This window comes from Aulostomus chinensis, chromosome 18, assembly GCF_037954235.1.
Source record: "Aulostomus chinensis isolate RoL2024-O1b breed Wild chromosome 18, RoL_Achi_v1.0, whole genome shotgun sequence".
Classification (NCBI taxonomy): domain Eukaryota; kingdom Metazoa; phylum Chordata; class Actinopteri; order Syngnathiformes; family Aulostomidae; genus Aulostomus; species Aulostomus chinensis.
Window position 1 is genome coordinate 9301993 of NC_141337.1, and position 23834 is coordinate 9325826.

Sequence of the window (23834 nt, forward strand, 5' to 3'; positions counted from 1 at the left end):
GTGTCATTCTCTGGTAACTTCCATCAGCCACTTAGATAGTTTGACACAGCATGGCTGAGTCAAACTGGCAGGTGCAGGCACCACAAAGAGAATGTGATGGGAAAAACTGCGTGTTCACCACCGATGAGTCAGTACACACAGACGCAGAAAACTGCAGCATTTACAATAAGTGTGGATTAGTTTGGGCAGTATAGAAAGTACTGATACTTGCCAATTTCCCCCATGAAAATGGATTCCAAAAAAAAAAGATATATATATATATATATTGATAAAGGGCCAAGTACTTTATCAATATATATATATATATATTGATAAAGGGCCAAGTACTTTATCAATAAGTTATTAAACAATTACTGTTGAATGACATCTAAAGTGTATCTTGCCAAAGGATGGACATTCAGGCATCTTTTCTGTTTTTGTTTTTCTTTTCTTTTTTTTAAAATGTCAAGCAAGCATTATATTCTGAGCCAAGGCACAAACTTAAAGCATTATAAAGAGTAAAAATAATGGACAGCAAAGTCAGTTAAATAAAAATGTTTCTTGGCTCCAGTTTCTTTTCTTCAGTTTTTTTTTTCCTTTTTCCTTTCTTTTCTCTGTTTCAAAAAAAGGATCCATAGATAAAAAAAAAGTGATTACTGAAGCTTTCACCTTTGAGGATACAGACCTTCTTTTACTATTCATTTTACATTTGCTCCTGTACAAAAAAATAGATCGATGGATTGAAAAAATATGGTAACATTTAAAAAAATATATTCATTACCAAATTATTGCTTCAACATGTATTTTCAGCATTAAATAATTTCACAAATGTATTTACTTACCCATTAAAAGGGTTGACTGGCTATTCAATATTATCAATATGACAAGTTTTTATAAAACTCTCCAGCAAAACTTACCTTGAAAAAAGGTAAGTTACTTTAACTATCTTCTCTCGTTGTCTCATTAGCTCCTCATAAGTCGAAAAAAAATATCAAAAGTACTGTAGCTTCCCATCCTTTATCATCTTAAGCAGTTTATCTTCTCTTCTAGACCTGCAGCAGGGGGCAGTAGTGAGCTCACCTTGAACCCAGAGTCCCCCTTCTTGCAGCAGAGGCAGGCTAGCATGAGGAAGACGAAGGTGAAGAGGCCGGAGAAGGAGACAGCTACCACCGCCAGTGACGACGGCCATGACAGCTCGCTCAGTGGCGCCCCATCTGCAAACATCAGACCAAGGCAGTGTCAACAGGGCGGAGCTTTACAGAGATCAGATGGCAGCCCGCAGGGGTCATACAGGAAATTAAAAGCCAAATAGAGATAAGGGTGTTTTGTTTACACACAGATGATTTGTGAGTGCTTTATTGGCAGGTGACCATTCACCAGCTTTCTCTTTTCTTTCCTATTCATCTTTGTATGGGATGAATCCGTGGCAGGCCCCTCTGGATTGATTAGTATCCACAGACAACAATCGCTGCCTCTGGATAATCACTTTATGAAGCAGCAGCAGAGTAAAGGTCAGAGATTGTACACAGCAAGTGGACGTAGCAATTTTGATGTCACCCGTTGTTTTGTGGACTCATTTAAAGCTTTAAATTTCTCATCTTTCCCTAAAAATTCAGATTTTCACCGTTTTCAGAGCTAAACCGCGCCCCCAAACACAGTGACTGGTCCGGCTGTTTGGACCCAACACAAAACCAGAAGCCTACTATAGTTTCTAACGTGGTTTTCGGGATCTTGCAAAAGCTCTGTCACAAAATGCGGCCAAATTTTAAAAAAAACAACAACAATAACTCCATCACGCTGTTTTAAGATTTAAGAATTTAGTATTTTTAATTAATAAATTCAACCTGCGGCAACATTTGTATTTCAGCCTGTTCATGAAGAGTCTCACCACAGTTTTTAATGGCACACTTGACCACTATCGGTTTCCGAATGGTTTTGATGTCAGAAATCCCCCTTTCTGGTTCAGGTCTTCAAGTGTACTCAGAAAAAATATAAAAATAAAAATATCATTCCATCTTCAACAAATGAATGTAAAAACCCCAGTCTGCACATTTATCTTTATGCACATTTAGGGTGGAACATCCAACAACCAATAAACCAAACGCATTTTTTTGAGAGGAGGGCGACTCAAATCTTCATCACTCATATCCACATCAAGACATAGATTCTCGATCACACATTAAAGCGGTCAAACTACGGCATTTGAAGGAGTTCAACACCGTCACCAGTGAGGTTATTTTATTACACCAGCTCACCACTGCCTGCATTAGCAGTCTGCTGGGAGCCATGAGGAGAGCTCTACTGTAGCTTCCATTTCATCAGAATCCTCCGGAGAAAATCTAAGCGTGTTTGTCTCTCTGAAACATTTAATTCTTTAAAATGAGTTACTGGATAATCAATTTTCATGGATTTGGCTATATGCATTATGTTTTTTCTGTTTAGTAATATTCCCTTTATACTTCCTAATCGTTGTTATATGCTACTTTAAAGAACACAGTAACCCCATTTTCATCCATGATGATGGATCCATTATTGATGGAGCCGTTAAAGGAATTAAAGGGGTATTCCCTCTAATGTGTATTGTGCGCCAATTAAAGCTTGTAAGAGACAGATTAAGAGGAATGAAAAAAAGCAGCAGGAGCTGAAATATCTTGTTTAGAATTTTCATTTCTTCTTGGAAAATACAAAACAGGCTACTAATCTTGTATGACACAGCGAATAGCACAGAAGAACACTAGCAACATTTGGAAATGTTGGAAATGTTTTGACTGTGAGGAGACAAGGTTTCCATCTCCAATTTTGCCACCTCAAGAAAGCCTATTTTTATAAAATTTAGGATGGTTCCCCCCCCCCCCCCCAATTTTACTGTCTCCAAACCTAGCTTGTAGCATTAATTAATTCTTCAGAACAAATCAAATTACTGCGAGGGCCTCGTGAAAAGCAAGAGCAGCTACCTTTCCACAGTCCTCCCTCAGTCATTCCCTTTCTATATTTGTGCACGTGAGAACAGCAACAGACATGGGCCTCCAGAGCTGATTGGGTCTTCCTAGGAGTTTGGGTCTGTGGTTCTTGTTTGTGGATGCTATTCCAGTTCACTGATCAGCGGTCCTGACCCATTTGACTGTGAGAAAACACACTGTTCCAGACCTGCCAGCTCTGGGTCCAAAACTGGAACCGCTCACGTGTTGCACACACAATACAATCCGACAGGTCTTCACACCTTGTTTGGGGCGTTAGCGTATGTGTTTGAACCGACAACACATCATGGTAACAGTCTTGCTGGCCAGGACACTTTTCAGGTCCTGTAGTGTCGAACTCCCTTGTTTTCTTTCCCTACTTTTGCAAGTTTTTGCTGTTATCTTTTTCCCTAACACGTTCTCCCCCAAATATTCCAAGTGTGAAAAATGATAAGACAAACAAAGCTGAAACCACTTGTGCACACAGACTGAGAAGAAACACATGTGAACATCCTCCCTGCTATCTTGGTCAGTTGAGGATTAAAACAAACAGTATTCTGCCTTTATTCAGCCACATTTCCAGCATCATCTCTGAGTTAGTTGGACAATTTTATTTTTTAATATATGCTGCACACCAATTACTTGGATGAATCATATACTGGACTGATGGACAGCATGTAAGGAAGATGGGAACTGAAGGTACGCTGTGCAGATGGTGCAGGCTACAGTGATGACACATGCTAAATCAGAGGACGCGGTGACTCAGGGCTCAGTGAAGGACACACACATGTAATTTCTCAATGAGAAAGTGGGCTGTCATGATGTGTGAGCCTTGAGGCTGATCAATAAATATCCCCACCCCCTCCATGGTTAGACCAGGATGTGCTGGAGAGAGTTTACACTGCAGCAGTCAAAAGCAGCAGCGAATGTTTCCTTGTAGTTTTTCCGCCCAGTATTATACCGTCATATTTAGCAATGACCATTTTGAACTACAAATATATCTCCATATCGAATCCTGAAGACATGACGTGAAAGAAGTGTGCAAGCCTTGTCCTGCATATTCGAGATCGCAGTGCACCACAGTCTGGGGATTTCTAAACCCGAAGTCGTGGATTGACTGGAAATGATGCTCACCCCTTTATCCTCTGTGGTGAGACAAACAGACATGGTAAAACATGTGGTAACACAGAGGAAGCAGCTGGACAGATGAATTATGTCCTAACAAAAGATTGTGTTTTTTTGTTTGTTTTTAACTGATACATGCGCCAAACATAAACAAACTGAAGGACTTTTCTTTGGTGTCTCAGCTGGAACATGCCCATGTTGCTGGGAGGACCGTGTTCACAGGCGCACAGCTTCTACATGTCACTGGTCCAACGGAAAAGAATTCCTACGAGCCTCATATGAGCCTGCTAAGTTGGTCGCAGCCGGTGACTCTAAGACCCTGTGCACACACATAGCCTTTTATTCTGAGTGCCAGTATGTATAATCAAGGGGGGGGGGGGCGCAGATGTGGCCTCCTTAAAGAAAAGTGCTGCAGGTAGCATCATTTTTCTCAGAGCGCGCTCCCTTTTTTGCATCTGCTCTGAACACCTCAGGTTGAAATATTCTCATGAGTGATAATCATTTCCAGGCAACCAATCAGAAAAATTGGGATTTATTTCCCTGGCAACCAATTAACAGAAAGAATGCTTGTTCTTCTTTCCATCTCTTTATCCCAAGCTTTAAGTCTGGCAGAAACCACTGAAATAGAGAAAGAAAGGCAACAAACTGACAATGAAATGACACTGAATGCTAAGGCTGTTATCTGTTTAGGGGCACTATAGCTCCAGTGATATAGGGAGCAGTATTGCACCCAGTTAAGATGCATCTGTGTCTAATCCTCTTGTAAGTTTCTACCAATGCTAATATTTTACAATATTACAGTGTACTTTGGAAATAACTTTGTTGCGGTACCTACCAAGATATAATCATATGAAGGTGACGTTTATTGCCCACACCGAGTCAGTATTGAAGTAACTTTGGCATCACTCAATAAATTAGTTGGCAAACTCTGAAGTCTAGCTGCTAACCTTTTTTGTTTAAAGAAGAGGAGGATGAATTCAGACCAAACCTGCAGAGACAGGGAAGAGCAACCGATGGCAGGAGATCAACTCAGGGAGGAGAAGGAGGAACAAAAGGTCGGGGTGAGAGGTGGGGGGGGGATCGGGATGGGTCTTTTTTTATTTCTTAAAATTAGAATTTCTTCTAGCCTATTGAAATTGCACCTTTAATGGTGGAGGATCATGTCATGCACTCACGTCCTCCTCATTCCACGGCTGTGGGCTTGAGCAGTGACATTATTGAGCTCGTCCATACAAAGTATGAAGGCAAACGTCACTTAGTTGGTGCTCAAGTCAGAAAAACGATGTAAAATAACCCATGTGCATTGTTTGTATTGGTGCTGGAGAGCAAAAAAGACCAATGTCAAGTTCGAATAGGAACTGGAATGATGGAACTCAGCAATCAACTCGACATACTGTAGGTTTGACTGGAGAGGAGGCACTTTTTTTTATCCTCAGCTTGAGCTGAAGTTATCTTGTATTCATTCACTTGCACACTGGACTCTGTCAAGGGTGTCTGGCAACCACCCACCCCCACCCCCCACCCCATCTTTGTGATTTTAACAGGCTGCTATCAAGATGCAACTACAGTCTGGAGAGTGCAGGGTTTGCTGCTGTGTCTGCAGTGGAGCAGCTAAGGATGACAGGATGATGACTGGCATCTGTGGGTACGAAACATCGACTCTGGGATGAAAAAAAAGATGAGGGTGAACCAACTGGAGATGAGGATAATGAGTGATGTTTAATTGGTGAGAATATGAATATTTAAGGTCACTGACCCCCAAATGTCAGATGTCTGATCAGCTAATTGAGCTATAAACTAACTCTTGAATTATTAGCCTTCGTAACAATGCTCGCCTTTGATCATGAGATGTGGTTTCTCCCAGTGATCCTGACTTTTTTTTTTTTTTATCAAGTTGCCACTACAACCCTAACCCAACGACACCTCCTGCTTAAAAATGACAGCATGGTACAACCCAGCTGGCAGCACATGTAAAGATGTTGGACAGGAGTTCAATTTAGTTGAAAATGAAATTTAAGGTCAAATAGAATGTTGGTCTGATGTCCAACACTTAAAATCAACAAAATGTCAATGTCAAAAGATGGTGTTAACTTTATCACTTTTAGAAGATGATGGATTTTGGCTAGTTAGCAGCAAACCAGCATTATTCAATCAAGTCTAGACATTATCCTGACATTTCATTTCACCTGACTTCACAAACTAAATGCTCAGAACAGACTGAACCAGACAGGAATGTCCCTACACGAGTGGCAAAGTGAATCTGGTCAATTTTCAAAATAAAACCGATAGACAGACTGAAGAAGAGACAGAAAAGGACGCAGTATCACCGTGTTCTCTACACACACATGATAGAGACACCTGAATTAAAAGACAGAAACCAAACAAACAGAATGTGAGCAAGTTAAAACAAAGGAGGGCAGGCTCAAATTTAGGGGGTAATGATTTAGGTGGCCATCTTGGTGCCTGCTGTGAAGTCCTGATTTAGTATAAATGCATGATTGGCTAGAGAATCCACAGCCTGTACTGCTTCACCTCAGCCAGAAAACACAATTTTTTTTGACAATTCAAATGAACTGAGGCATGCATGGAGAGGGAGGGTATATGCAGACTGTAGTTTTATCTGAAAAGACAACTCTATATAGTAGATATTCATCCACCAACTCAAATACGGTCAACCTGATGAAAATCAGTGGCACAATGTTCATGACATTTTGGAGAATTCAGCTCCTTTTCCCTCCCTAAGGTGCTGCGAGACAGCGACGACCCGGGGTCCTCCATGAATATTTGAGAACACACATCTCTTCACCGGCTGCACTGCGAAATGAAAATAAGCCACTTAAAGCCAAGTTCATACCAGCTTTATTAAAAAAAGTCTTCAGGACTGGAGGGGCATATGATCCTGACAGAAGGAGGATGGAGGATGTGGGGGTCGGGGGGGGGGGGGGCCCATGTCACCTCCACAATCCAGGCAGATGATGAGAAGGACACAGTGGGATAAAAGGAGGCAGGAAGAGACAAAATGGATGTTGGGGTGAAGAGAATGAATGGTAGAAGATGCTGCTGCTATTGCATTTTCATCATGGTTGTCGTCCTTGGTGACAAGCGCTGTAGATCCCAGGAGTAATGAAAGTTTCACTCCATTTAGCAGGACGTTGGACTTCACCTTAGATTTATTTCCCTGAACTAACTTCAGTTTGGATTAACTAATTTAGGCTTGCACACTGGGGAGCCACATATGTTTATACATATCTTAAATAAATAATGACATAAAATAGAATAGCATTGTAGCCTGAACCACAAAAAAAACACTGTTTAGCAATGCAAGAATTACAAACAGAAGCAAACTTACAAAAAAGAACCATAAGCATGCCATCCTGTCTGAGGTCACTTCCTGAAACACTGGCAGAAAGTATGAGTGAAAACTATACATGTGCAGAAAGATGAAGGCTGAGGAAGGAAGCGGGAGAGAAGAGGAATGCTTAATGGTGTGTGCGTATATATGAGAGGAAGATCTGGTATGTTAGGCAGCACTACTGAGCGTTTTATGGTGAATAATAAATAAGGCATGCACCAGTGAGTTAGGGCTTTCTGTTACTGTGCAGGCTGCAGCAAACAGCTAAAGCAAGTGAACATCAGGTCTACAGATGCACTCTCAACCACTCCGCCGTCCAAAACGGACACAGAAGGGGGAAAGAGAACAAAACCAGTGGATATATTTACAGCCGAGGCATTCTGAGCCATATCACAATGCCTCCCACACTCACATCCAGGCCATGCGTTCTTATTCACACATGTTCACTTTTACAGAAAGCTCAGTCAAGGTGTTGCACTGCACGGACTGAAGTTTGTAGTTTCCGTGGTAACTGAGAGAGAGCAAGAGAGAGATCCGCGTATGTTCGAAGCTTGATAGCGGCAACTTGTTGACATAATCCATGAGGAGGAGCTCTAACACACCACAGATAATGTTACATGCTTTGACTCGCAGAACACAAATAAATGTCTTTCCCTCTGGGATGTTGTCATCTCCTCTTCCCTCTGCAGTCTCATCTCTCTTCGTTTTTTTTGTTGTTGTTGCCCTTTTTATTTGCTGTTATGTTTGCTATGCATGCAGAGATGCACCCTTTTCTTGTTTTTGCAGTGCTGCAGGGTGGGCCCTGTGCCAAACTACACGCCACCACAAACAAATCTTCTTGAGAAAGAGTGAGGAGTCGAGAATGGGAGTGTTAGAGTGAGGGTAAAATACGGCCTCAATCGCTGCTAGTATTTGCATCTACACAGGGACTACGCAACTAGTTCATTAAGTTTAAGTATCAAATTGGTGTGTGCTCAGTGGTCAAAGGAAAGGGCTTTGTGTCTGGAGCGCAGCATTAACCTGCAAGATGAAATTCTTCAGCTTCCCCATTATTCTAACAAATCATGCTTAACGTATTGTTTTTGAGAAGCATGTCCAGATGGATCATAATTAAACTGCATGTAGTATACCACCAAAAGGAAAAAGAAAAAGAAAAAAAAGCCTGTGTGTTATGCCTGAGGCTGTGAAGATCAGTGTCACTGTAATCTGTGTCAACACGTGAGGGGGAAAGAAAGAGCGCTGACAAGCAGAAAGAGCCCCAAATCTCTCTGGGCGCGCCTTTACATTCAGGACAGTGCTGCAGGGGCAAACAAACCCCTCCATCTGCCGAGCTCCGGCTTCAACAAATCATTTCCCTCAACGATACGGACATGCAAATACGAAGACTGGAGGAAGTCGAACGATGGAGGACAGACGCACAACAACGAAGACTGGAGGAAGTCGAACGATGGAGGACAACACGCGGCAGACAGGATACAAGCGTGACCTTCAGATAGAAATTGTGCACGACGGGAGTGTTGCTAACACCTTGAGAATAGTATATAAATGCTTAGAAATTCTTCAACTACTTATCGATACGTAACTCAGGCTATATATGTAAATTAGGGATGTACGCATATAGAAATACTGCGATATCACAATTAAAAAAATTTCTCGATGCCATCGTGCGACTGCCCCAATATCCCGTCATCCTTAAGTGTTATGCAAGGGATGCTTCACCAGCTAATAATAAAAAAGTGCTTTGCCCAAATGGATTTGCCATATGATGATGTTTACGAGATCAGGCTGCTGTAATAATATGACTTCATTGACCATTTTTGTACATGGGGATTTCAGATCAATTGGTAGATGTTCTGTATCATCTGAAACACTTATTCTATCAGTATCTATAGATGAATTAGTCCTTCAACGGCTACTAGTAGAGCTGTTTGTGCTGCATTCAAGGAGAAGTCCGCTGTGCTCTGACATAGCCATGGCTTCCCAGGAGAGGAAAATGTTAGACGGCAACCCTCGGTTCCAGGCTGCATGAAAAGGGAGATAGATCATGCTTAAGGACAGAGAGAAGAGGAAAAGGACAGATAAAGTCCTGAAGGACAGCTAGAGCAGAAGTTGTAGGGTAAAAAACAAAAGAAGACAAGAGAAGGGCTGTAACTGACTGATTTGACATGGAAGGAACAGTTGATAATGTAGGCTTTGCTTTCCTCCACCAATGTATATCCTCTCTGCATGTGCTGGCCTGCAGAGAGAGCCATGATGACGGTCATTAACTGAGTGTGGGAGGACCCAGGAGGACCACCATGGTTCCTACAGCCTGGACAAGAAAACAGAAATAAGAAATACCAACATGTCTTTGAGAGACACAGTCGTTCACTGATAAGCTTGACCAAGGTACAGCATGTAAAAACAAAAAGCTGGTTGCAGCTTTAAACAATGTATAAGCACAGAGCATTGTAGAGCTGGCCGGCCTCGATTCTGCACTTTTCTGAGTGGTCCAATTTAGAGTTGAATCTACTGAATTTGGTGGATTGATGCGCAACACAAAAAGGATCAGAGCTACTGTTTTTAACAAATGGAACAGAAGCTGTTCATAGTTTATCACAATGGCAAACAGATGGAAGGTTGAAGTGAAGACGTTTATTTTCAATTTGGGGAAATCTTTCTTGTCTTTTTCGGCGGAAAACAACAGAAGAAAATAATGGAATGAAATAATGCTCATCATGGAAGCAATAAAGAAGCACGCAACCAAGGACAGAAAGGAAAATTTAAAAAAAAACTTCTAAAGGACACTTGCGTCTCTGCTTTGTTACTGGAATTTTCTCTTAATTGGATTTCAAATTTTAGTCACAAATGTGCCAGGAAGAAATGTGTTAGACGTGTAACATTATAAAAATTGTTAAGAGTATGCAGGCGTCACATCCAGTTTCCTGTCTATAACAGTCAGTGGTGGTTATTAAACAAAATAGCTTTACATTTATTACTAGTTTATATTCTCATATAAATGAAATTATGTTTCTACTGACTCATGAATAAAACCCTTGCTAACTGCTTCTATATTACGCTAAGGGTGTCTGCAGTCCGGCCTGACGGGACACAGCTCTGCACACACACTCCTGAGGGTAATATATGAGCCTTTATGTGCTTTGTCCTCTCGCTGCTAAAACACAAATTAGATGCATGTGCGCACCACATTCAGACACAGAGATATGCACTGGCGACCATATTTTGTCTCAGGATGCAGACAAAGCGAGTGTGTTGATATATTGGCAGAGTGTGTATGTGAATTCCAAACATACCAGAGCAAAATGAGTTCGCGTGAGTTTCGCCGGCAACCATGCACTCACTCTTCCTACTATAATGTCTGTTTTCCTATTGTTAGCACCTTCTGGTACAAATGCAGACAATTCAAAAACATGCCAATTTTGTTTTTCTTCCCTTTTATTCAATCCTGCATTGTCATGACATTCCTCAAGGGAAACTACCTCACCTTTTCCATTGCTTCCTGTTGCTATACGGTTGATATATGATAAACGATGTATCCAAACAACTGCACTGCACCATAGTGAATGGTTTTAATCATGCGCTGTTCATTGTTCACATTTAGTCATTGACATTTTCACTCGTCTAGCAGTGGTGAATAAGCTGGACTTTGGTGAGTGCCGTCAGTGATGGCTGCTGCTTCACTGACACCGTCCATGGGATTATTTGGGAACATAAATTATTACTGTTTATAATCTGTGCTAATTGGGTCATAATTATAGATGTATTAGCGTTAGTTTCACTCTCTGAAACATCAGAACTGGGAGGCTACACACTGGCTGCAGCGGTTAGCGTGTAGCTAAAGGAGTCAAATACACTGCACTGTTGCAGACTGTTATATTTCCAGGAGATTATTGTAACCAGTACCAGCACCACTGTAACCAGTACAATACTCGCTCTCGACACCCATCCCCACTAACTCACGCACTTCTCCACCTCCAAGTGAGCTGCTGATACATTTGAATTTTTGCCTCATTTGAATTCAGGAAATGATACAGAGCCAGAAGACGGACTACAGCTCACATGAATTGCATTAAACCAAATGCATGCACACAGACACACACACATCCGCACGAGCCCTAAAACTAGTGTGACACCATGTAAAAACCACATCATCACACCGAGAGCCGAGGAGACATAGATGATTCCCCTTCACTGCTTAAATCCACTTCATAGTTGCCTCTGAGGCAGACTTATGTAACCAAAGTGCTTGGTGTTACACATGGAGAGATAAATAATCAAACAGTCAGTGACGGCTGGCTTGTGCTGACCCAGTCAGAGGGAGGAGCTCTGAGAAGCTATAAACATTTTTCCTCCCTGACATCTCCACCAGTCTGGCGATGGCCTGCAGGGGGTGTGTCCAAGTATTTGGAGACACGTGTATGCAGAATGTGCATTATACATTAGTGTGTGAAAGGAATGGAGGAAGTGTGTGCACCATTCGTACAACGTGCACGCTGGCTGCCAGTGTGACCCCCAGGCATGCCGGCGTATCAGCACCGCCTTCCTGGTCCGTCTTTCATTTGCCCAGATAGTAAAGCGACACATGAGGATTCTTGCTTTACAGGAATACACATCTCCGCTCATCTGCTAGCTCTCCTGAGGTGAGAGCTCTCCGTGGTGCTGAAGCAGCAGTAAACCAGGTGCTAGCTGCGCCTGGCACTGGCGCAGAAAGTCACACAAACATGAGGCAACTTTTCCCTTGGAAACACACAAAATGAAGACTAGCAACAGCCTGTCAGTTGACGGCTTACATAAGGCCATGCACTGTGCCGACTGACCTGGCCACATAGTTGTTTTCCTCTGTCAGGATGTGTGTGTGTGTGTGTGTGTGTGTGTGTGTGTGTGTGTGTGTGTGTGTGTGTGTGTGTGTGTGTGTGCATGTACAAAGGTAGAGCACACTATGTTCTTACATATCCCAAGGCGTAGGGAGCTAGTGCAGCCACGGACGTTGGCTTGAGGGGTGCTCAAATCAATCCAGTATGTGTGTGAGTGTGCGTATGCGTGTGTGTGAGTGTGCGTATGCGTGTATGTGTGTGTGTGTGTGTGTGTGTGTGTGTGTGTGTGTGTGTGTGTGTGTATACACAATTCAACTAAATGATTAAATCAGCTTGCTGAACCCAAAATGGTGCACTGATGTGTTTGGCCTACCTTAATAATTCAGATCTTTGAGCTGTTTGACTGTGACATTTACAGGCCTGTCCTAAAGAATGTATCATTCAAATGATATCATTTCAATCTATGTAGCTAATTAATTATGGATAATCTTTAATGAGTTATTCTTAGTAAAAGAAGTAGAATAGAAAAAGAAGCTGAAAATGAGCTCACCTGTCCTTTTTGTCAACTATTTTCACCATCTGCACGCCTTTTCTCTCATTTGAATTTTTGTAGGCTTCTCCATAATCAAAGGGATTCGCGAGGCCAGAGGGGGAAGGTGTGGCGTGTTCATACAAACAGACGTAGCATATATTCTGTTCTCTTAAGAGGATTTAAATGAAAATATCTTTAATTTTCTCATCAACTGTATTCTCATTAACTGAGACATATTGCAAATGTTGTATCACCTTGACGTGCATGTATCCATTACCTATAAATGAATTGACAATGTATGTAAGTTTTAATCATCTCCAGTTTTTAAATGATTGAATATTGAATAGGCAATATGCAAGGGTGCCTTCCCTTTAAGGAGTCTCTACGGCGTGAATGATTGGTTCCTCCTCGCAAGCCCCCTTTCATCACCTAGGCAACATTGATTCTCAGTCCAATTATTAAAAAAAAGGACAGGATCACTAGAGGTGCTGCTGTTATGAGAAATACATATCATTAAGCCAGAGGGGGAGTATCCTGTTACCCAGCAGGGGGCATCCCCTTTATTATACATACAAGCCACATGCCAAACGTCGCACCGCCTAAACTTTGAGCATGTGAAGCACCGTTCCTGACCTGTGAGGAGAGGAAAATATTTCATAAAATCTTTCCAAAACCTATGACATCATCCAGGAAGAGAATACAGGAGACAATTAAATTAGAAGAGACACAGATAGTTGGCATTCCACCCGTCATTCAGCTGGGAACGATTTATCTCAGTCACAAATTAAAAGATTACACTTTGGGTTTGTTGAAGAGTGCTGAAAGAAGAAATAGCCAACTCAGCAGTTCACTGTCTACAAGTGACGTTCCAAATATCTAAACACAGTATCTGGAACAGGACATTCCTCAGGGAATTGTACTCATGTCTAGGGTTGTGCAGTTCATCAAAATTTTAACAGCAAAATGGCCTCATGCAATTTTCAAATTGCAGGAAGTGTGCGAGGTACGTGTCAAAATACCATTCAGATTAGATATCGTGATGCTGCAGAGACGCACTGCCATCACATCGTCTTTGAAGACTTTTGTTTTTTCGCTGACACGAATACCATACAGATCAATAAAAATGAGAATAATGACGTGTACAAAAACATTCCCTCTGATATCACAATTTCTGAATTGTTCATGTTTCATGCTGCCAGCGATCTTTACAATACTCTCTGAATTGTTCCATCTACAACCACCCCCCCCCCCCCAAAAAAAACATGTCCATCAAAATGTACTGCTGATCTTGCTGTGGTGCTTTACAGTCAGAGAGATTTTGGTTTTAAGGGACGCACCGTGATGGAGGAGCAGTGGGATCAGACACTGAGAGGTGAGGGGAGTAGGAAGGTAGACGATGGTGGAATATTTGGACGAAGTGAGAATGTTTGAGGGGACGTATAAGAGCTTGGAACTTGAGAGGCACCGTGCTCACAATCATTTGTATGCTCAGCACACTGCGCCCAGTGCAGGGACTCTTTCACTCCTGTTTACACTTGTACACAGTTATTTATTCTGCTCTAACTCAAGCCCTCACACAGCCATGATGACTTCCAAGCTCGACACTCCACCGTAGCACTGCAGCAGCACTTCGCTGAGGTTCCCATCACCCCTGGAGATGATTAAATACTGCATTACGCTGGCACCATGAAGCACACAGATGTGAGCCGCTCGCTTCTATGATGTCAAACCCCCCCCCACACACACACACACACACACATACAGGCACAGCTGCAGGGGTGCATGGAAATCCAGCGCAGACAACTTTTAACCCTCTTGTCACCAAGCTATGAGGGACAGCAGATTGAATACCCCCCCCACACACACACACACACACACACACACCCCAGCTATTTCTGCTTGTGATGATGTTATCGCACTAACTGCAGCTGGTGAAAATGATGATGTATGGCCTCGCACCAAGCACCAGATTCAGGGGACGTTCAGTGTGGGAAAAAGAATAAACAAACAAACCAACAAAAAACGTAAATTTGAAAAGCAGGATGGAAATGGATAAACGCCCTCATTCAAGACATTTCGTCACGTTTGACCCTTACCTGTATCAAAGTGGGAGCTGAAGGCAAAACTGGGATTGAAAAACGCTGAAGACATGACAATCACATGTAGGGCAAAGAGCATCCTCCTCGCTGCGTCGCAGAAGCCTGGAGACAAAAAAGGTCAAATTCCTGACTCAGGTGCGTTTCTGATAACCTTCCCTATAGAAGCAGTAATGCGCAGCATGTTACTCCACCTTACAGAGAACCCCCCCCCCCTTCCCAAAAAAAAAAAGAAAAAAAATCCAGCTCCACCTTCAGCTCGAGATGTTGACGGTCATTTCCATTTTACATCTGTTCGATTATCGGCGTCAATATCGGTGACCTCTTTCATTTGACAGCTTGAAAGGTTTTGGATGGACAGCGTTACCTACTCGGTCATCCGATTAAACCCCTTACACTGATTTTACTGTGAAATGTTCCAAACATTTGGTGCGCTCATCTACCATCCGTGTCTCTTTCAAAATAAAATCCTCTTTGCGTCTTTTTTCCCTGTAATAACACGCCGTGACAAACTGGCAAGCCTTTTCTTTTCTTTTTTGTTTTCTTTTTAAAAAGGGATGGCGATGCTCGTTTTTCGATTCAGCTTCAGTGCAGAGCTTCTTACAAACGACAGTGTCAATGGTTCAGTGTATAAAGTACTTCCGTTTACAAACCGTCAAAATAAATCTATTATAGGCTCCACCACTGCTCTAAAGTTGGTTTTCCTTTTTTATTACATCTGACTATTTCATGACTTTTATTTTATGTGTTTCAGTCGTTTTGTGCCATAGGATTAAACCATATTGCTGATTATTACGCTAACACTTTAATTTTGAAGAGCGGTCGCGTTGTTTTCCGTGAGGCTCTGCATTTCTCTGGCTTACTTGACACAAGAGACCATTTGTTTTGGGATTTTTTGCTTTTTTTAAGTAGGACAAAATGCGGAAATACTTCTCTCTATTTTCACATGCATGTGCGGGAGGACACAGACACAGGCTTGACAGGCGGAGAGGGAAACTGCAGGTTGATTCAAGAGTGCTGAGTGATTCATTTGATTTTTTTTTTTTTGTCTCTCTCAATTTTCTTTTCAAACCAGTGTTTCCCTGGGAAATTACATCCAGGTTTCAAGTTTTAAGCACGCTGTATTTCCACGGGGGGGATGTTTTGTCTACTGAAATTAGCTGTTTAACTAAAGCCCCTCTTCTACTGGCCAGTAAACACCCTACATCAGGCTTTTGTCTCCAGTGGGTGAAGGTTCCATCGGCTTTCAATCTTGGATCAAATGGTCCTGCGTAACGGTTCTGACTGATCAGCACTGGTGTAAAATTTTGTTGTTTTGGACAAAAATCCTGGTCAAGCAAAGTCGAGTCTTAAAACACAACCAAAAAGAAAAAAAAAAGTTGTATATAATCAAACATAATTGCTGTCCTTTACGTTGCTTTCTTCTTCTTTGCTGTTTGTTTACCCTGGTATCCATGTGTTGTTGAATGGGACCCAGGCAGCTGTAGATTGAATTTACCCAGAGACAGCTGAAGTGATCTGGGGGCCTCAGCCAAGGGCCAAGATATCGTTGGTTTAGGCAAACCTTCTCCAAACAGGACAGCCAACCCATCTGGTCACAGTGAAAACAGAAGGAATACAAATAGGTCAATTTGTAATATTATTTTTACTATATTCATCCGGATGAGCCCATATTTGTATCTAGTAGTTTATTTTGATGGGTTATCATGGGAATGATACATTGTAGGGTCACCAATAAAAAGATTTTTAAAAATGCTCTTGAGTTTACATCATGGATTTATTTACCCTGAAAAAGGACATTTGATCAGATTTATAAGACACAAAAACATTTGGACTTTTCTCACTGTCAAAGAAATCCAACCGTGATTTTGCTCTTGAGAATTTCAGTTTTCAGCACAACAATATATTAAAGTTACATGAAAATAAATACATTTTTGCTATTTTTATAATCGCATTTAAAATTGCAAACTGAAACGCCAACTATCAATGGGATTGAAAGAAAAAAAAAGTGAATCCCAGGTGAAAAATGCTGCCAGAAGTACAGGGTATTCCTGATGAAATAAACTGTAAAAATTCTAATTTCCCAGTTAAAGTATCTTTGCTGAAATTTCACTTTTCACTTTTTTTTCCCCAAACCTTTATTTAACCAGGGATAAAATCACATTGGGCTAAGGGATCTATTTTGCAAGTGAGCCCTTGCCAAGGTAGCAGCACACAACTAACAAAGTTAGGACAGACAAAGTACTAATAACATAATTGGGAAAGACAGGGTAATAAATACAGCCATGAAATAAAAAACAGGAATTAAAAGCAGGGGCAGAGAGTTTGAAACGTACTCCTGAGATGTGATTTGAACTCGGTAACTGAAAGCTGTAATTTTGAGTGATTTCTGAAGATCATTCCAGGTAACTGGCCCACTATAACTGAAACTAGTTTTACCAAACTCTGAATTTACCACTGGATCAACTGGGAGAATAAACCTACTCGAGTGCGGGTTCTACTCCTGACAAGTGACTGTCAAAAGACTATTAAAAACCACGGAAGGTGGCCGACTACAGCCTTGTACACAAGTAGCAGAAGCTGAGAAACATGCGATTTAAATGATAAATCCTCCTCCAACACAAAGCCTAAGTATTTCTATGAGAGTATAAAGGGATGGAGGAGAGGATCCACACTTACGTTTCTTAGAAAAAAAATCATGTACTCTGTTTTCTTCTCCAAAACAATAAGAAACAATAAGAAAACAAACTTATTTTTGGAGTGAATGATGTAAGTTAATGTAAAGTTGATGTTAATAAAATATGTGAGATGTAACTGTAGAAAGGAAAAGGCTGCATTTGATTTAAGATGCACAATAATAGAAATATACAAGACAGTGTGTTGTTATGAGCCTAATTGCACACTAGGGGGCAGCACTCAATTACTATGTGAAAGGCACAGAGCGAGGGGACCATCACAGATTGGAACAATTAACATGACACAGACACGCACAAGGGAGAAATTTGCCCTGAAGCCCTTTACACCAGAAAACCTTTGGATATAAGAAGACAAAGTATAATTAGCATCAAAGTCCTTTGGCGACTCAGTAGTTCACGTTGGGTGAATACTAAGCGCGCGGAGCTTTAACCCAAGATACTTTCTGGCGAGTTCTTTGGTAGAAAGACTTTCTGTCAGAGAGGCTTATAGCCAAATGTCTTCCATGTGCACACAGATGCACAAAGATCAGTCGGAGTTCCAGATTTCATCAGATTGAGAACTTTTTTTTTTATTTTTCCACTGCCCTCTCCCCGGCAGGATGCACCTGCAGGCCTGCTCTCTATAGCTTCATGTAAATGAAGAGGTCAGGTTTCAGCTCTCTGTAAAACTTCCCTTCACACATCTTGCTAAACCAAAGTGGATACAAATATTGTATTGGTCAAAAAGTTTGTTAAAAGTAAGAAATTCTTATTCAATAAAAATAAAAAGGTGTGCACGTATGTGTGTGTGTGTGTGTGTGTGTGTGTGTGTGTGTGTGTGTGTGTGTGTGTGTGTGTGTGTGTGTGTGTGTGTGCGGGATGGATGGAAGCTAAAACAAATTTTTCAGTAAACAATTGAACATTTCAGAAAACATTTCAACTTTTCTCAAATCTCAACGTTACAGATTACAGAAAAGATAACGGCAGCACTTCCTGTTCACAAGGAAGAAAGAAATCGCACGTCTTTAAAAAGAAACTGAAACTGAGTTTTCACGCTCCGTCAGCGAAGCATCGCCTCTCCACCGGTTCTCAGCTCGCACCTGCAGGCCTCTTCTGACTCTGCAGTTTTATGTAAATGAAGATTCAGCTCCGAGTCAGAACACATTTTATTTCAACATTTTTGAAGTAACTGAATTCTCTCGTGTCTGAGTTGCGTCAGCACCAAACTTTTGAAAACAAAAACTCCATCCAGAGCATCAAATTTGAGAATAGATACAGAAACTGAGCTCGTCTTTATCTGTGGGTCAACTAGTTTTTGTCATGCAGGCAAAAGTCACGCACCATGAAGCTCCTCCTCCTGTCTCAGCATCAGAGCGGTATTAAATCGCTCGTCCTCTCCTCGCCCCCACCCAAACCCTCTTGAGGTCACTCACTGTGTTACAAGGACACACACACACACACACACACACACACACAGGCGACATGAAGCAAATCCTCTGCATCCTCATCACCACACTAACATGTAAGGAGGTTCGTGCACTGTGCCATTGACCTCTCGGTGGAAATTCATAAACCATTTATTTTTTTCACGATTGTTGTTTGCAGGTGCGAGTGCTGTTACCATGGTGATACAGAACCCTCCTGTTTTATCAGTGAGGGCTGGAGAAGCAGCCATCCTTGAATGCAACTCTGCTGTAGACGGACCTCGCTGGTATAAACAGATACAAGGAGGAGTTCCTCAGTTCATCATGAATTATTTTTACAGCTTTACCTCCGCTGAGTTTGGCTCTGGCTTCTCGTCTCCCAAATTCACACCGACGTTTCAGTCGAAGACGGATTATCGTTTGACCATCAATAATGTAGAAGTGGAGGACGCAGCATTCTACCACTGTGCTACATGGGATGACAGTGTGAAGGCTGTTGTATCACAGTGAAATACACTGTGACAAAAAGCTCCAGTGTATACTTCTGCTTTTTCAGTCTGTCATAAAGCACACAGACAACCCTCCCTCAAATCTAAGAAGGTTTTAAAAAAAACAACTTTGAATTTCCTTTTGATCACCATTCATAACAGATTAAATGAAAATCCTCATCCAGCCACTGGAACATTGAAAAGAGGAGATTAATGATGTATTTTCAGTTCTGAAGGCTTCATTTTTTTCAAGGAATATCATTACATGAGGTCAGCACGGTGGTGCAGTGGTCAGCACTGTCACCTCACAGCAAGAAGGTTCCAGGTTGTAGCCCCGGTCCAGGAACAGGATCTTCCTGTGTGGAGTCTGCATGTTCTCCCTGTTCCTGTGTGGGTTCTCTCTGGTACTCCAGCTTCCTCCCACAGTCCAAAGACATCAAGAGGGGACGAGGCTGATTGATACTCTACATTGACTGTAGGTGTGACTGTGAGAGTGAATGGTTGTCTGTCTCTATGTGTTGGCCCTATGATGGACTGGTGACCTGTCCAAGGTGAACAGTAATTAAAACAGATTAAATAGAAACATTAATGCTAATGATCAGTTACATGTACTCAGACAGAATGAAGAATAAAAGAAATTCTTCAAGTGACTAAAATCAAACCTGAGAGTTTGACGTCAGTCTGATGAAGAGTTGACGTGATAATGGAGGGAAAGTCAGGTAGATATATATGAGTTATGTAGAAAAAATAATTGGACCATGTCATTCAAAAATGAACCTGATTACTTTTGTACACAGACTAATTTTTGAAATGAGTTTTAAATGATTGTAATACTAAAGTGAACCCCCATGTGCTGAGAGCTGGAACTCCTCCTCCACTCCTCCTCATCTCTTTATAAGCATCTCTTCTCCTCACACTCCAGCTCTGCTCTCCTCTCCTCTACGCTGACGTTCACACCACATGCTGACACCATGCTGGGGACTCTCTGCATTCTCATTGCTCTAACATGTAAGATATCCTTCTCTTTCTTTTGATGGATCGCATTTTCAGCCAATAAATTTTCACTTGTGTGTTTTTCTGTCCACAGATGTGGAGGCAGCAAAAGTCCTGACCCAGACGCCTGCAATCCACAGAGCTTCTGCAGGACAAGAGGTTGTTCTCAGCTGCAACATTCAGAGAGATGATGGCAATTATGTCTCCTGGTATAAACAGATTCCTGGAGAGGCTCCTCAGTACATTCTGAGATTTTACCGTAGTCACAACTCACCTGACAGCTATGGAGCAGGATTCTCCTCAGACCGCTTCAACTCTAAAGCACCATCAGCTGTAGATCACCAGCTCATTATTAAGCAGACAGAGACAGGAGACTCTGCTGTGTATTACTGTGCAACATGGGACGACTCAGCTCAGGAGTTGGTATCACAGTGATTTACTGTGTGACAAAAACCTCCTCACTTGTACTTCTGCTTTTGGAGACTCAGTAACCGTCGCTCTCTGCAGGGAAGCTGCATGAGACTTGAAAATGACTCCCAACCTTTTTTCCTGGTCTCCTCTTAGAGACACTAATTAGTGACAAAAGACACACGTGATGATTCATTCTTGGCTCTGGAGCCTCATGCAGTTTGTTGTCATCATTGTAAACTCTCTGAACAACTCAAGTGGAGCTCACATCTAGAATATCTATGTACAAAGAGGAAACCAGATCTTCCATCAATCATTTAAACCTCTCGCCCATAGCTGCTGAGATAGGCTCCAGCCCCCCCGTGACCCTGAACAGGGATAAGGGGAAGAAAATGGATGGATGGATGGATGGATGGATGGATGGATGGATGGGTGGGTGGATGGAAGGAAGGAGAAACTCTCAGAATACTTCATTTAGCATTTGCACACAAAGCACAGGACACCTTGGTGTATCTTTTTTTTTAATGCCTCCAATATTAAATGTAAAGCACGTAAAAATATTTCAGTTCAAAATGAATTGTTTTTCATTCACTTTAGAAAAAAATCTGCCTTTGTTTCTTTCTCACTCGCTTCCATGTCAAATGACCCAAGGCCTCCAAGTCAACTATGAGACTGAAGACACAGCACTCGTCTCTTTCTCTTAGGTTTCACTCCATCCTACATGAGAAATGAATACTGAAGCATCAAAGCCACCATTTTCTCATGTACAGCAACATTCTGTACTTTCTTTTCTTCAAGGACTACAAATCTGAACGTCTGAATGTCCCAGACTGAAATGTAGAACAAACCTCTTCTTTCATGACATTTATGGTGTCCTATTTTACATGAATATATCAATGCAAAAGAAAAGTCATGTCTCTATGAAAAAAAGTCTCTTTTCCTTTTTCAACAGTTTTAACATGATGTGATGAATTTTTCTTTTTCCACAGATGTTCACTGGAATTAAAGAGCGAACTGGAAAGATTTTGATTTGAACCCTAACCCACAGCAAGGACATCACCCACCCCCTCACTGCTGCATCACCTGATGCTCCTTTTAGTTTCATCCTCTGAAATTCAAGATCTCGTCTCTTCTTTTAAAGATAAAAATGATGCAACAAACAATGAACAACCCAGCCTCCAGTTCAGCAGTGTTTTGGAGTGTGAGAACGATGCTGGAGGCGACGATACGTCGTTGTCACCAGGTTGTTTCACTTCCACTCCCCTCGGTCGTGAGAGTCAGGAGGTTTTTGTACGGCCACCAGCACAAACTGAATCACTGTGGTATTCGGACCAGGCACCAAGCTGATTGTGACAAGTAAGTCCTTTGAACTGATCTTAAAAATCCTAATGTGTTGGATTTTGGTGGACATGATTGATGTGACAACCCACTGAGAGACTAAATGGCTTTATTTTTACTTGATTTGATTCATGGTGTTCTTGAAATGATCTCATTTGTGACAGCTTTGAAAGACAGTGGACAGATGCAAGACTGAGAGATGTTTTTAGAACGATTCCTGAAAGTTGAGGTTTGGTAGAGAATTCAAGAAGATGGCAGCCAACTTTAACTGTTCTGAAGTTGTGTGGAACATTTCATTTAGGAACTGAATTGCATTTTACAAATAATGGAATAATACCTGTGTTTTATTTTACGTTGCTATGAGCGGAAAAGAAAAAACAAGTGTTATTGTTCCTCAAAAATATGAAAAAAAAACATCCGCTATTGTTTATTTTTATGCGTGACATTTTCTCTTGAAACTGAAGTCGTTTGTTGCAGTTCTATTGAATTGATTTGGTTCAACTTATTCATCACCAGTTTTCAGAAATTAGCCTCATAAATCTGAAGTTATCAAAATAGAAAATCTACAGTCAATCTTTTCTCATATTTTGATGAGAGTTTCTGTGTTGCTTCACTACTTTGATCATGTTGATCCTCATTCATATCATCAGTATTGTTTGCTTTAGTATCATCATCTATTATTGTGCTGTTTTGATTCTCCTCTCACTGTTTGGTGGTGCCACTTTTGCTCTGTTCCTTGACCTGCTTTTTCCTGGCTGTGCTTTCAGGCTCCAGCCTCTCTGCTCCCGTCCTGACTGTCTTTCCTGCGGTCTCTGCTGAGCTCAAGGCCAAAAAAGCCACTCTGGTGTGTCTGGCCAGTCAGTCTGTCCCTTTTGCGGATGTGACCTGGTTGACTGGTGGGAGTCCAGTGAGTACCGGGGTTTTTACTGGGCCTGCTGTCCAGCAACCGGACAAGACCTTCCTGATTAGCAGCTATCTGGACATCCAGACGTCAGACTGGAACATGGACAAGGTTTACACCTGTAAAGTGTCTTTAGGCTCCCAGACTTCAGACAAAAACATCCAAAAGTCAAACTGTCCTGACTCAGAATGAGGACGTAAAACCTGCTTCCTTCTGCTTGTGCTGTTGGCTCATTGCAACCTTTGGATGTGTGAAAAGATGCTTTGCAATTGCTGATGAGATTCATTCAATAAAATAAGATGACAAACATTGACTGAAGTCTTTCTTTGTTCTCATGTGAATGGAAGAACCCTAATCTTTATTTTAAAAATGTTCTTGAGTTGAATCTAAACTTTGTTCATCTGTCCAGACGACACGTAAAAAACTCGTTTTCCTCTGGATTTTAATGAATTGCAGGTGTTAGAACTGATGTTAGTAGATTAAAAAAGAAAACAACTGAAACTGAGGTTTTATCCTCTATCAGTGAAGCGTCACTGCTCCCCCCTCCCTCTCTTCCTTCCCAGGATGCACCTGTAGACCTCCTCTCCTTATTTAGAGCTCCATTCAAAGTGTCAGCTCTCAGAGGGAATGTCTCTGACTGAAAACACACAAATGTTGTCATGATCACCACTTCATTAAATGTCAGAGGGACTAAAAATACTATAAATATCAGTCACACATTAAAATTTACCCTGGATCCAGTAGATCCAGTA

At 41.6% G+C, this 23834-nt stretch overlaps 2 protein-coding genes across 3 annotated transcripts in view; one reads left to right on the top strand and one right to left on the bottom strand.

Annotated features, from left to right (window-relative positions):
• Positions 1-15392, bottom strand: part of aatka (apoptosis-associated tyrosine kinase a) — a 30435-nt gene extending 15043 nt beyond the window's left edge. The window contains exons 1-3 of one of the 2 annotated variants that reach the window (XM_086186118.1): positions 15108-15392; positions 14856-14960; positions 1060-1193 (exon numbers count right to left, since the gene is read on the bottom strand). In XM_086186118.1, the coding sequence (XP_086042244.1) occupies positions 1060-1193; positions 14856-14937 (216 nt within the window). In that variant the 5' untranslated portion in view covers positions 14938-14960; positions 15108-15392. Of the gene's footprint in view, positions 1-1059; positions 1194-14855; positions 15063-15107 lie in introns of those variants that run through there. The other variant, XM_086186119.1, reaches the window with a different exon arrangement.
• Positions 15393-18960: 3568 nt separating this feature from the next.
• LOC147245030 (immunoglobulin lambda-1 light chain-like) lies at positions 18961-23385 on the top strand. Its single transcript, XM_086185192.1, has 6 exons — positions 18961-19052; positions 19136-19460; positions 20365-20450; positions 20530-20856; positions 22164-22199; positions 22949-23385. Exons 1-6 carry the CDS (start codon positions 19013-19015, stop codon positions 23272-23274), a joined length of 1140 nt encoding a protein of 379 aa, XP_086041318.1. The 5' UTR covers positions 18961-19012; the 3' UTR covers positions 23275-23385.
• Positions 23386-23834: the final 449 nt, after the last annotated feature.

Excerpts from the sequence above, each read along its gene's own strand:
- LOC147245030 (XM_086185192.1), top strand. The coding sequence starts at position 19,013 with ATGAAGCAAATCCTCTGCATCCTCATCACCACACTAACAT. Across the intron at positions 20,451-20,529 it reads CATTCTCATTGCTCTAACAT|ATGTGGAGGCAGCAAAAGTC; the intron begins GTAAGATATCCT and ends TTCTGTCCACAG. Across the intron at positions 20,857-22,163 it reads GGACGACTCAGCTCAGGAGT|TGGTATTCGGACCAGGCACC; the intron begins TGGTATCACAGT and ends ACTGAATCACTG.